Genomic DNA, 13070 nt, shown 5'->3' on the forward strand with positions numbered 1-13070 from the left:
TGCCTCTGTCTCCCGAGTGCATCTACAGCAGATCTGTTTTTCTTGTGCTCTTAACCTCTGAGCCATCTCTCCAGCCCCACCACCGTCTGGCTTTTAAAGTACTCTTTTAAAAAAAATTGTGTGTGTTGTGTGTCTGTTGTGGTATGTGCACATGGGTGGGTACTGATGCCAAAAAGTGTGTGTCTGTCTGTGTCTATCTGTTTGTCTTTTGTGGTATGTGCACATGGGTGCTGGTGTGAAAAAGGTCAGAACTGGGCATCAGACCCCCTAGTGCAATGGTTCTCAACCTTCCTAATGCTGTGACCCTTTAATACAGTTCCTCATGTTGTGGTGACCCCCAACCATAAAATTACTTTCATTGCTATTTAGTAACTGTAATTTTGCTGCTGTTATTAATCATAATGTAAATATCTGTGTTTTCTGATGGTCTTAAGCAACCCCTGTGAAAGGGTCGCTCAGCCCTCAAAGGGTTGAGACCCACAGATGGAGAACTGCTGCTCTAGAGCTAAGTTACTGACAGTTGTGAGCTGCCCAGTGTGGGTTCTGGGAACCGAGCTCAGAAGCAGTAGTCAGTGCTCTTAACTGCTGAGATATTTTCCAGCCCTGTTATTTGATTGATCGATTGATTGATGATTGAGTGATTGATTTGAGACATGTTCTTGTGTACCTGAGACTGGCCTTAAACTCCAGGACTTCCTCCTGTCTCAACTTGCCATGTGCTGGGATTGCTGGCAGATATCTAGCTAAATACTTGCAACTCAATATTTTTTGAGGATTTATACCTATGAATAAAATAACCATTTTTCTTACTTTTTTGGAGTAACAGCCCAGTACAGACAGAAGAAAAACCTTTAAACACCATGTTTTAGCAGGAGTGGCCAACCTATGACTCTACAACATGACTATGTCATCTATAAATATGTTTAGCCATAGCCATAGCTCTCCTGGGGCATAGGTAGCCTATGGGCCCCAGGTTGGACCCACTTGTCTAAGGATGATAAGCAGAAACCTAGGCTGGGACAGGGCCATTGTCTTCTTATCATAAGAACTCAAATTCCTGGACACTTTCTTCCTGTGGGAGGAGGGCAAGGATGATAGGATTTGAACCTTGTTGGTATTAAAACATCCATACTAAGCAGAAGTAAAGCCCCTCCTAACATGCCTATAGGAGACCCATCCTTTGTTTCCTGCTGGGCTCGTTCTGATGCCAGGCTGTAGACAGTGAGGTGATGTGTGCTGGGCTCTGTATCAGGTACACAGACCAGAGTGGAGAGGAGGAAGAGGACCACGAGAGTGAGGAGCAGCTACAGCATCGCATCTTGACAGCAGCCCTGGAGTTTGTGCCTGCGCATGGCTGGACTGCAGAGGCCATTGCGGAAGGAGCCCAGGTGGGTAGAGGTGAGGTGGGGCAGCAGACCCAGGTGAACCCAGAGTCAGAACCACAGACGTTCTGCTTTCTTCCAGTCTTAGCTTCACAGTCACAGGATTGTCTGGGTTATCTTTGACTTTCTTCCCTATAGGATAGAAATGGGTTGCTATGTAGTACAGGCTGGCCTGGAACTCACATAGATATATATAGATAGAAGTTAGAGGAGGAGGGTCTTATCTTCTGTGATGTGGGTCTCAGTGATTGAATTCAGGTGGTCCAGCCTTGACAACCTGGGGCCTTTCTGTGCTAAGCCATCTTGATAGCTCCTTTTTTTCTTTTCTTTTTTTTTTAAATTTAGAGACAGGGTCTTACTGTGTAGCCTGGGCCAGTCTGGAACTCACTAAGTAGACGAGGCCAGCCTCAGACTTGCAGTGGCCCTGTTGTCTCTGCCTCCAAAATACTAGGATTGCATAATTAAGCAATGCAGCATAAACAAATGTAACACACCTTTACATAGTTAAAGTAATATTCTGCAGATAAACAAATGTAACACACCTTTACGTAGTTAAAGTAACATTCTGCAGCATAAACAAATGTAACACATCTTTGCCTAGTTAAAATAATATTCCACAACAATTTCCTTCTTTACATCTGAATATAATTCTTTTGTATATACTTAACAGAATTTCTTTATCCATCCATCTGTTAATGGGCATATCAGGACTAGATCCATATCCCGACTACTGAGAGTAATATAGCAATAAAAATAAATGTGTGATTTTCTCTGTGAACACTAACTTAGACTCCTTGAGGTATACACCATTGTGTAGTATAGCTAGATCACATGGCAGTTCCTTTTTAGTATTTTGGGAACTTCCATACTTATTTCCACAGTGCCTATATTAGTTTACATTGCCACCAGCAGTGTCTGAAGTCCCCACTGTCTTTATCGACGGGCACAGTGGCTCATGCCTGTAATCCCAGGTCTTGAGAGGCAGAGGCAGGGATATCACCACAAGGTTGAGGCCAGTGAACTACACAGTTCCAGGCCAGCTACAGTTTCATAGTGAAGTCCTCCCCAAATTTCTCTTGCATGTCCTTGACATCATTTCTTGTCACTTGTTTTCTTGAAGGGTAGGGTGGACTCTCAAAGCAATTTTTTGTTTGTTTGTTTTTAAAGTAGTCTGATGTTGGCTAGACTGGCCTCAGAGTTGTATATATCTGAGGTTGGCCTTGAACTCCAAACTACTGATCTTCCTGCATTCATCTTCCAAGAACTCATTTGTGCATGCCCAGCCCTCAAAGCAGTTTTGTTTTAAATAAAAATTTATTATTATTATTATTATTATGAGAGTGAGTATGTGTGTGTGTGTATGTGTATATATGTCACTTGGAGGGCATTGGATCTCTTGGAGCCAGAGGCAGAGGAGATAGACTGTGAGCCTAGCAGTGTGGGTGCTGGGAACTGAACTGGAGAAAAGAGCAAGCTCTCTTAACCACAAGGCATCTCCCCAGCCCTCAAAACTTCTCCAGTAGTTAAGAATATTTTTCAAGTATTTATTGATTGTCTGTGTTTTTCTCATTAGGACTTTGTGTTCAGTTCATTAATGTATTTACTGATTGCATGGTTTGTTTTTTGTTTAATTTTGGGGGGTTGTTTCATTTCGTCTTGTTTGTGCCAGCTTTGTGTTTATTGCCTCAGCTACACCCAGGCCTCGCAGAGGGGTTCTGCGGACTTGCTACCTATCTCCAGCTTCTTGCCTGGGAGCCTTGGTGCATGGCGCCTTGTCTTTCTGTCCTAGCTTCTGATGTTTGAGAGCACAGAATACATACCTTCTCGAGCCCAGGTCCAGAGGCTTGTCCTTGAAGAATTTAAGGTTTTCTTTCTCCTCTGCCTTGCGTGCTGGGATTGAGGGTCTGTGCTACCACACCTTGATCATCCAGACTGTAGTTGATGACTGCGACAGATTTGTAGGCAACTTAGAGTTTGATGAGCCAGGATTTTTTGCCGTTTGTCACGTCATCTTAGTGACATGTAGCTGTGACAGCCCTATCTTCCGATGTCCCAGCATTTCATCAGCGCCTCCTTGCCAAGAAGGCACCAGTCCCTCCTCGTAGCCATGGCTGAATTGGCGGTAGTGTTACTGCCCGCTCTGAGTGAAGGAGCTGGAGTTCTTTAGAGATGCTAAGTATTATCGGTTGCATGTCCTTAGCAAAGATTTCCTCGCAGACTGTCTCTTTACTCTGATGATTGTTTCCTTTGCTATACAAAGGCTTTTTAATTTGATAGAATCCTGTCTGTCAATTCTCTGATTGTCTCCTGTGTTGTTGGACCTTTTTAGAAAGTCCTTGCCTATGCCTGTGTCTCGAAGTGCCTTGTCTGTCTTCAATACCCAGTAAATATTATTCACTGTCCTGGACAGATGAAGCTGTATAGTAGTGAACTTTAAGGTGGATACATAGCTCCAGAGATTGGTCCATCCGCTGGCCTTAGGCTTAATGTTGTTAAGTTTGAGAGATGTTCTGATTCTATGTAGAAACTAGGGGCAGGGATATACTTCTTCTCGCACTTCACTATCTGGGCCTAGCATTTTGTCTTCTGTACTGTTTGGTTTGTTTCCATCCGTCCCTCCTCCAGGCTGGAGGTATCGAGCCTGTATAATGGTTCTGCACCAGAGGAGCAAGGAGAACTGCAGATGGCTGTTGGAGTATTGTAGCGTGTGTGAATGTGAGTGTATGCAAGAGCATAAAGCGCAGAGAATCCCACTTTATGTGGTGCCTTACACCTCTAACCCCAGCACGTGGGACTTTGAGGCAGGAGGACTGCTGCAAGTTTGAGGGCTGCCTGGGCTATGTATTGAGAGCCCATCAAGAGAAGGGCTAGGGGGGGCTGGAGAGATGGCTCAGAAGTTAAGAGCATTGCCTGCTCTTCCAAAGGTCCTGAGTTCAGTTCCCAGCAACCACATGGTGGCTCACAACCATCTGTAATGGAGTCTGGTGCCCTCTTCTGACCTGCAGGTGTACACACAGACAGAATATTGTATACATAATAAATAAATATTTGGAAAAAAAAGAGAAGGGCTAGGGAGGAAGGGAGGGTATGGGAGTAGCTCTGGGTTAGAGCATCTCGGTACTGGAGAGAGAACAAAAGATATCCTCTACAGCTAGCAATCAGCTATTATAGTGATTGCTATTGGGGTCCTGCGTCAAAAGTCAGAGGGAAGGGGCTGTGACACTGAGGAAGCAGAGAAGACTGTGTCAAGCACAGAAGCAGGATGGAAGTTGAGCATGGGGAAAAAATGAAGCACAAGAGACGGTGGAGATAATAGAAGGCGGCAGGCAAAATCAAAACCATGAGATTCCTAAGGCAAGAGTTGCAAGATCTGGAAAACGGGTGGAAGAACTGGCCTTACACATTATTGGAGAAGACAGCGTTGCGTTTTTTTCTTTTTCTCCCCCCCCCCGCCCCGTGTGTGTGTGTGTGTGTGTGTGTGTGTGTGTGTGTGTGTGTGTGAGAGAGAGAGAGAGAGAGAGAGAGAGAGAGAGAGAGAGAGAGAGAGAGACATGGTCTCTCCATATAGCCTGACTATCTTGGAATTCATTATGTAGACTAGACTAGTCTCAAACTCACTGGGTTTAGTTTCTAAACATTAAGGGAATTCCCACAGAATGGCTTTTGATTTCTTTTCAGAGTACATGTGATAGCTTGGGGAACATAAGGTTGGTAAGGAATAGGATGAAGCAGACATTTCTGGGAGAGGGAACAAATTGATAGAGATTTCACAAATGAGAGAGAAATTAATAGGATTGTTTGGAAAAATTGAACGAAACGGTACCCTCTGTTAATTGGCTTTTCCTCTTACCTTCTTTCATACCGAGTACATGATAACTATAGACCGCCGACTCAGTTTGTGGGTGAGAACTGTAAGCTTCAGTTTCCTGGTTTGTGAACTATAGCCACAACCTGTCCTGCTAGTACGCGGAGGCGGTGAGATGGCGTGTGTGATGTATGCAGCGGCCTGCAGTCATTCATGGCAGCACTGCTGCTCTCTCCTTCATGGCCCTGCTCGCCTACAGCAGAGAGGCAGTTCCCCTGCCCTGCAGGAGGAAGTCTTAGTAACATACTTTTCTTCCTTTCCTGCTGTCTGTTCCTGTTCCTGTCTCCAGTAGATGCTCAACAATATGGATCAGGAAAACAAAGGCCGTCTCTGACTTGTTTAGCTCCTCAGTGGTTCTAATGGAAGGAAGTGTGTTTAAACATCTGACAGGAGCTTGGGCTGTAGCTCGGTGGCCAAATGCTTGTTTACTGTGCACAGACCCTAGGTTTGATTCCCCACCCTACAAAAATAATTGAATGATTGAAAGACAGAAGCTATCAGGCCCACTGTGCTGGAGCTCTGGGTGAAGGGAGCATGTCAGGAAGAGAGTATTCTCTCTGAGCAGAGTTGGCTAGAGCCCCGGATTCAGTGCTACAGCTCAACTCTAACTGGCCTATGATAGAAAGGGGTATTTTGACCCTTGTAATGAAGGAAAGTCCAGAAGGAGCCTGGTCCAGTGTCACAGTCGGTGTTACTATGATGTGTTCACCAGGGGGGATCATCGCATGGTTCTTTTTGGGCTCCTTTGCAGCGGGCTCCCATGCGGGCTGAAGTGGAGCAGCAGTGCAGTAGAAAGAGGACTGTCCCTCCCGTGATGCTTAGTTTTTAGTTGCCAACTTTCCACAACCTAGAGTCACCTGAGAATCCTTGACTGAGAAATTGATCTAAATCAGGTTGGCCTGTGGGCATGCCTCTGGGGGATTGTCTGGATTATTAATTGAGGTGAAAGTGGATGGCACCATTTCATGAGATGAGCTCTTCACTGTAAGCGCAGAGAAAGCTCTCTGGGCACTAAGCAACATCAAACAAGCAACTAGGGTGGGTAGACTTGTCTCTCTCTGCTCTGGACTGTAGATGTGAAAAGACTAGCTACTTGAGTTCTTGTATATAAAACCTGGAATAGGAAGCCAAATAAACTCTTTCTTCCCATGTTGCTCTGGGTTTTTTTGTTTTGTTTGTTTGATTTTTTTTAAATATTTATTACGTATACAATATTCTATCTGCATGTATGCCTAAAGAGGGCACCAAACCTCATTACAGATGGTTGTGAGCCACCATGTGGTTGCTGGGAATTGAGCTCAGGACCTTCGGAAGAGCAGGCAATGCTCTTAACTGCTGAGCCATCTCTCCAGCCTCCATGTTTGATTGTTTTTTACAGACAGTGTTTCTCTGTGTAACCCAGCCTGTCCTGGAACTTGATCTGTAGACCAGGCTGGCCTCAAACTCAGAGACCCGCCTGTCTTTGCCTCCAGAGTGCTGGGGTATTGTCACAGCAACAAAAATGAAACTAGAACCTTTCCATACTAAGCAAAATTCCTAAGGTAGATTCCTGATTTCTGTATTTGGTCATGCACCTCCCCCCCAGCCAGGCACTGAACTCCAGCATGCAAACCTGGAGCCATGCTCTGCATAATCTAAAGGGCTCGGTGGTCCCTAAAATCACATGAGCTCAGAGCGAGAGCCAGGGATCTCCACTGAAAATCCAGTCCCTGTTAAGGAAAGAGGTGTTGTGATAATTGTGCTTTCAGCCCCAATATGCTTACTCACTTTTTCTGCTGTCTCTCCTATAGTCCTTGGGTCTCTCCAGCGCAGCAGCCAGCATGTTTGGGAGTGACGGCAGTGAGCTGATTCTGCACTTTGTTACCCAGTGCAATGCTCGCCTTACCCACATACTGGAAGAGGAGCAGAAGCTGGTGCAGTTGGGCCAGGCAGAGTAAGTCGCAGCATGGAGTGGGCCTCTTGCCCTAGCAATTGTCCCCCAGGATGCGGATACAAGAAACACCAAGAGAGCAGTGCTAATACCCCGCAGCTTAGATGGGTCTGCAATCAGCAGCCTGAGTGACAGTTTTCCTCAGGCGCTGCTGGGACTGAGTAGGCAGTGTTGCCCCTGCTTTTGAGCTAGTGACATACTGTTTTCTTTCCCTCTTCCAGGAAGAGGAAGACAGACCAGTTCCTGAGGGATGCAGTGGAAACCAGACTGAGAATGCTGATCCCCTACATTGAGCACTGGCCCCGGGTACACAGTCCATGTTAAAGTTCCAGAGCAACAGTAATGATATCCCACCCCCACCCCTTCACCATGTACACTGCTGAGAAGCTAGTTCATGAGTCTTTTCCATAGGGCCAGGAAAGCCTAGCACACTTGGCAGAGCTTGGTTACTGCTAGGGCGCACCATAGGGAGCGACTTCAAGATCCTGGACCTGTGAGTGACCATGCATACTAGTTCATATCACAGGTAGACCCAGTAGCCTGAGTGTGCCATCAGGTCTTCAAGGAGGAGCAGTCTTCCTTGAGCAAGGTCAGAACAGTCAGGAGCTTGTATCAGCCATCTTTACTCATTGAGTGTTGTTGTGTTTCAGGTCTTGAGTACTAGGCTTCTTGGTGTATTGCTAGGGTAATGCTTGCCAAAGGAGTATTCATTCCAAGGACTGCCTCCATTTTTCTCCTTTCTGAAGCATGTCACAGTGTGGCCTTTTTCTGAGTTAAAAATTACATCAGCAACGAGGATGACTCAAGCACCCAGTATCCTATGTCCAGCTGGAAGACTTGAGTGTGTGACCTTGGTCAGCCAGCTGACGGACTTTGACCACCTAGAGCTCATAAAGCCCGAGCAGAGCAGTACTGGGTGTCAGCTGCCTGCCTGAGTCAGCATACTGCTGCCTTCTGGGCCCTTTGCTAGTGAACACTTTCCTGCTAGTGAAGGACCTCTCGCCAGCCCAGAGGATTATAGAGTTGGTAAAGTGTCGAGAGCTTGTTCTGTCGGGCCTGGAGAAGCTGGTATTTGCTATAAGGGAGACTCAGAGAAGCTGGTATTTGCTAAGGGAGACTAGGAGAAGCTGGTATTTGCTAAGGGAGACTCTCAGATTGGTTCTGGCACTAGTGTCAACTGGGAAGATTTGTTTTTGTGGGAACAGGAATCTACTGTGACTGAATGAGGTACCCTTTCCATCCTTGCTTCCAGGACTCTTGTACAGGAGTGACCCCTTCAGCTGTCAGTATTCCCAGTTTCAAATGTTGGCCCGGAGACTCTAATTAGGTCATCTTAGGACAAAACCATGCCCCTGGCCCCATCACCTCTAGTCAGGGTTTCTTGCTGCTACATCCACCCATAATGGGTTTCAAAGAGCAAGAACTAGACTGTCCCCTGTGACACACCCCCCCCATGTGAGTCCTGTGTGTGCTGCCATTTCCTGCATGCAGTACCTCCTCTGTCATTTGTTCTTCAGGCCCTCAGCATCCTCCTGCTTCCTCACAACATCCCGCCCAGCCTGAACTTGCTCACCACCATGGTGGATGACATGTGGCACTATGCTGGGGACCAGTCCACTGATGTGAGTATTTTTTGTAGGCCCATAGCTTGCTAGCAAAGGCTTGGGCCAGGTGTTTCTTGAAGTTTGTAAAATTTCTTTGATGAAAAGTCTGGAAGGGCAGCAGTGTTATTCCCATCTCAGGAAGACAGGTCTTTGATGAGCCAGAGTGACATGTGGATCATTGTCATCTGGTGACCAGCATTTGAGCATGAACCATTGACTCTCCCTCCCACTTGTGGAGAGGGCACAGACCTTGGGGCCTTATGACAGGGCTGCTCTATCATAACCATTTCCCCACAGTCTCCTGAGACATAGATTCTGCAGCAGATTCCCCCGTGTCTTCATTTGCTGAGACTGACTTTGAGACACTGCTTTTCAAAGAAACTCCTCCCCCATCTTGACCCATTTTGCTGAGAGATCAATAAGCCTCTATAAGGAGGCACCAGGAAGAATATAACTTGTTAAATGCTTCCATATTTCTGGTGGGATATTAAAATATATATACACCTTCATAAAGGAAATTAAAATGTGATAGTACTTTGAGGTCTCAGGGATGGCAAGGTGCACAGATACATCCTCCCTCCATACTTGTAACGAAGTGCTTTAATAAACTTTCTCTGTGTGGGAATATACCACCAACAGAGATGGTGGAAAACAAAATTAGAGAGCAAAGAAATTAAAGGAATAAAGCACTGGGTAGCTGAGCTAGTCCTCTGAAGAGCAATTTCCAGAGCTGGCAGAAGTCACCGGGGACTCGAACTCTCAGCTTCATCCAGATGTTATAACCTGTCCCTGATCCTGCGCAGCCCTCCCCATGTGGTTTAGTCGTGACTGTTGGATTGTAGACCCTCCCCAGGACTCGGCACTTCACCAGTCAAATCACCTTGGCTGCTGGTTAAATCCTGGTTCCTAGTGTTTAATTCACACTCTCTAACTCTCAGCCTAGGAGGTTGGGACCAAGAGCTTACAGTTTTCATCTCACAGACAGCTTTGATGCCCAGCCAAGTTCAGAGCAGTAGTGGTGTCCAGAGGGCCATGTGTGTCAATGAGAGAGAGGGGAAATGAAGAGGGAGCCTGGGAGTCCCTGAGGTCTTAAGTGAGAAAAACCCAGGACTTCCTTTGCGCACAGAGCAGTGATTTCCTGCCTGCTGGGTGGGTCTCTCTGCAGTTTAACTGGTACACCCGCCGTGCGGTGCTGGCTGGCATCTACAACACAACAGAGCTGGTGATGATGCAGGACTCCTCCCCAGACTTTGAAGATACTTGGCGTTTCCTGGAAAACCGGATTAATGATGCAATGAACATGGGCCACACAGCTAAGCAGGTAGTTGGGGACTGGACATTTGGAAACCCTTTTCAGTAGGCACACCCTGTTGGCCGAAAACCACACGTGATCACCTGGCTGTTCTCTTGCTTCCTGTTCTTAACTGACAGTCCCAAAGGCCTTCCCAAAGAGGCTGGCAGTTTTTTCCTCATGCTAGCCCTTAAAAGTCTACTGTCTGCCAGGTGGTGGTGGTGCACGCCTTTAATTCCAGCACTCAGAGGCAAAAGCAGGTGGATCTCTGTGAGTTTGAGGCTGTCTGCTCTGTCTGTCTGTGCCCGAGTTGTCCGTAGGTTCTTTTCCAGTACATTAATCCATCTTGACTCCACTGTCGGGCTCGTAGGCTTCCTCAGTTGTCCTTTCTGTTTCCCCTTTGAGCTCACTCGGGCTTAACAGAATCTGACCCAGACCCCTCTTAGGTGAAGTCCACTGGAGAAGCACTGGTGCAAGGACTGATGGGTGCAGCGGTCACGGTAAGTCCTGCCCAGTTCACCACTGCCTGCCTCCCACTCCACTCTGGTCCTGGGCTGTTTGTAACATGTCACCAACCCAAATAGCTTTGGCTTGCAAGCTGCATAAAGCTGATCTCGGTTTAGTCTTGGTATCTTATTCTCAAATGAATACCCCACCCCGTCTTTGCTGGCATCAAGAAACAGTTGCTAGAGCTTGGTTGGAGAGGCAGTACAAACCTGTATTCCATCACTCATTATGCTGAGGCAGGAGGATAAAAAGTTCCAGGCCAGCTTGGCTATATGACAAGCTTTCTCAAAAAAGAAAAAAATCACTTCTGCCTCTGGGTCCCCAGAATGCTTGAATCTGTGTCATAATTGTACCTACTACTTTGAATAACCCAGGGATTCCCACTGTAGCCTTAGAGGTAAGACAAGCCTCACCACTCTCTCTGTTTCTGTCCCTGTGTTAGCTCAAGAACCTAACAGGTCTAAACCAGCGCCGATGAGAGAAAGGGGAACCCACGTACCTGGAAGGAGCAGCAGTACGTATGACGGGCTTTGACAAGATGCACCATCCATCAAACAAGATGTTAACGAGAACACAGGGAAGAACTTGGAGTTACGATGATAGCCACGAGGCCGGAAATCACAGTGCACTTGCTCCTGTTCTAATCTGGAATCAGGCCACTTCTTCAGTTCCTAATACCAGACCTGGCCCCCGATGCCTTTCTGCATTGCAACTGTGTGACTGAAAAATGAGACTTAAATCCAAGCTTTCAAGCCACAGAAACTTGGCATGACTCTGCCATGGTCTCAGGCATCTTTTTTTTTTTTTTTTTTTTTTTTTTTTTTTTGGTTTTTCGAGACAGGGTTTCTCTGTGGCTTTGGAGCCTGTCCTGGAACTAGCTCTGGTAGACCAGGCTGGTCTCGAACTCACAGAGATCCGCCTACCTCTGCCTCCCGAGTGCTGGGATTAAAGGTGTGCGCCACCACTGCCCGGCGGTCTCAGGCATCTTGATCATGCCTTGACCTTAGAACTGCTTTCTGGGAGCTGGGCATGGTAACCTATATTCTCACCACTCAGGGGACTGCCATAGCAGGATTGAGAGTTCAAAGCCAGGCTTGTCTCAAACAAAATCTCCTGAGAAAAGTTCTTAGGAGCTCACAGCCAGGGACAGAAACCACCACACAGCAGCAGCTCCTCCCCAGTGCAGGACAGACAGTGTGCTCACAGAGGTATTTGCTACTGACCATTGCTCGTCTGGGTCCCCTCAGAAAGCTGCCTCCCCTGAGACAGGTGCCTTCTGGACAGTCATGCTGAGCCTGGCCAGAAATGTGAGCCCAGGCCTGGCATCACAGACACCAGAATGTATCACAAGGTCACTAGTGTATTTAGAATCTGTAAAAATAATAAATATGTTTGAAACAATTTCCTGTTGTCCAGTTTCCATCTAGACAATGTTAAGTATCCTAGACCCCAGCAGTAGACAGTAGTGTGTGGAAGAGGCCTGAGTTCTGGCCTCGGCACTGCCTTATACCTTCAGGGTCACTGTGACAGCTCTGCATTCTGGACCTAAGTATTCTCTCAGTCAAACAAGGATAAAAACTCTCCCCAGGCCATGAGCTCCCTTGTCTACACTTGGTCTCTAAGGGCAGTCCTTCGCTTTCATAGTCCTCTATGCTGGCTGGGCTTCCTTTACCCCATGGTTAGCACTGTCTTCTGCTTTGTTCTCCTGTTTAAGTGAACTGATGAGGAAAGTCAAGCTTCAGGTTTTGTCTCATAGGCTTTCTGTTGGGCTCTTTCTGTACCTCTGATTTTTTTTTCTTTTTTTGCCTCTTGCCATCCCATAGAATTACTGCAGTAGCCATTACACTTTATCCTTTTTAGCATCCCTCTCTCTCAGCAGACAAACGTGATTCATGGCTCACTGGGATGGTGTGTGCTATGGAGCAGGCCTCCTCTATCGCAGGAAGAAATGTCACTCGTTTCAGCAAACTCTTCTCTGGTAACTGCTGCCCTGAGTATAGTTCCCTCAGGGTTCTGTTTAAGGGCCTCTTTTCTCAGTATGAGCAGCTGCCGCTTTTGTGAGGCCCATTTAAACTCCTCAGGTGCAACCACACAGATCTGTAGACGTGGAGAACATTGTATCTTCAGAAGAACATCGGACGAGCAAGAGTAGAAAGGAAGTGTGTGTATCATTGCTGAAGCATACTTTGGGGACCTTTGAGGCATCTCAGCGGGTGAGAGCACTAGCAATCAGGCCTGACACCCTAAGTTCAGTCCCAGGGACCCACCTGGTTGAAGGAGAGGATTGATTCCCACGTTGTCTTTTGATTCGACATACATCATGTGCTGACACCATCATGTACATACACATACATAGTAAAATACAGCGCTCTAGCTGAATGTGAGTGTGTGTGTGTGTCTGTGTGATAGTACTTCAACTGGCCTGAGAACTTCCTTTGTACAGGATCTAGCTGGTGGAGCACTTCCAGGGGTTCCTTTCTCTCCACCTTCC

General features: G+C 46.8%; 1 protein-coding gene across 1 annotated transcript in view; it reads left to right on the top strand.

Moving 5' to 3' along the window:
- Positions 1-11980, top strand: part of Coq9 (coenzyme Q9) — a 17298-nt gene extending 5318 nt beyond the window's left edge. The window contains exons 3-9 of the mRNA XM_075976947.1: positions 1253-1388; positions 7038-7180; positions 7399-7483; positions 8695-8799; positions 9947-10102; positions 10519-10572; positions 11022-11980. Of these exons, the coding sequence (XP_075833062.1) occupies positions 1253-1388; positions 7038-7180; positions 7399-7483; positions 8695-8799; positions 9947-10102; positions 10519-10572; positions 11022-11057 (715 nt within the window). The 3' untranslated portion in view covers positions 11058-11980. The remainder of the gene's footprint in view (positions 1-1252; positions 1389-7037; positions 7181-7398; positions 7484-8694; positions 8800-9946; positions 10103-10518; positions 10573-11021) is intronic.
- The last annotated feature ends 1090 nt before the right edge of the window (positions 11981-13070 follow it).

The sequence above is a fragment of the Microtus pennsylvanicus genome, chromosome 6 (assembly GCF_037038515.1).
Source record: "Microtus pennsylvanicus isolate mMicPen1 chromosome 6, mMicPen1.hap1, whole genome shotgun sequence".
In the NCBI taxonomy this organism is placed as follows: Eukaryota; Metazoa; Chordata; class Mammalia; order Rodentia; family Cricetidae; genus Microtus; species Microtus pennsylvanicus.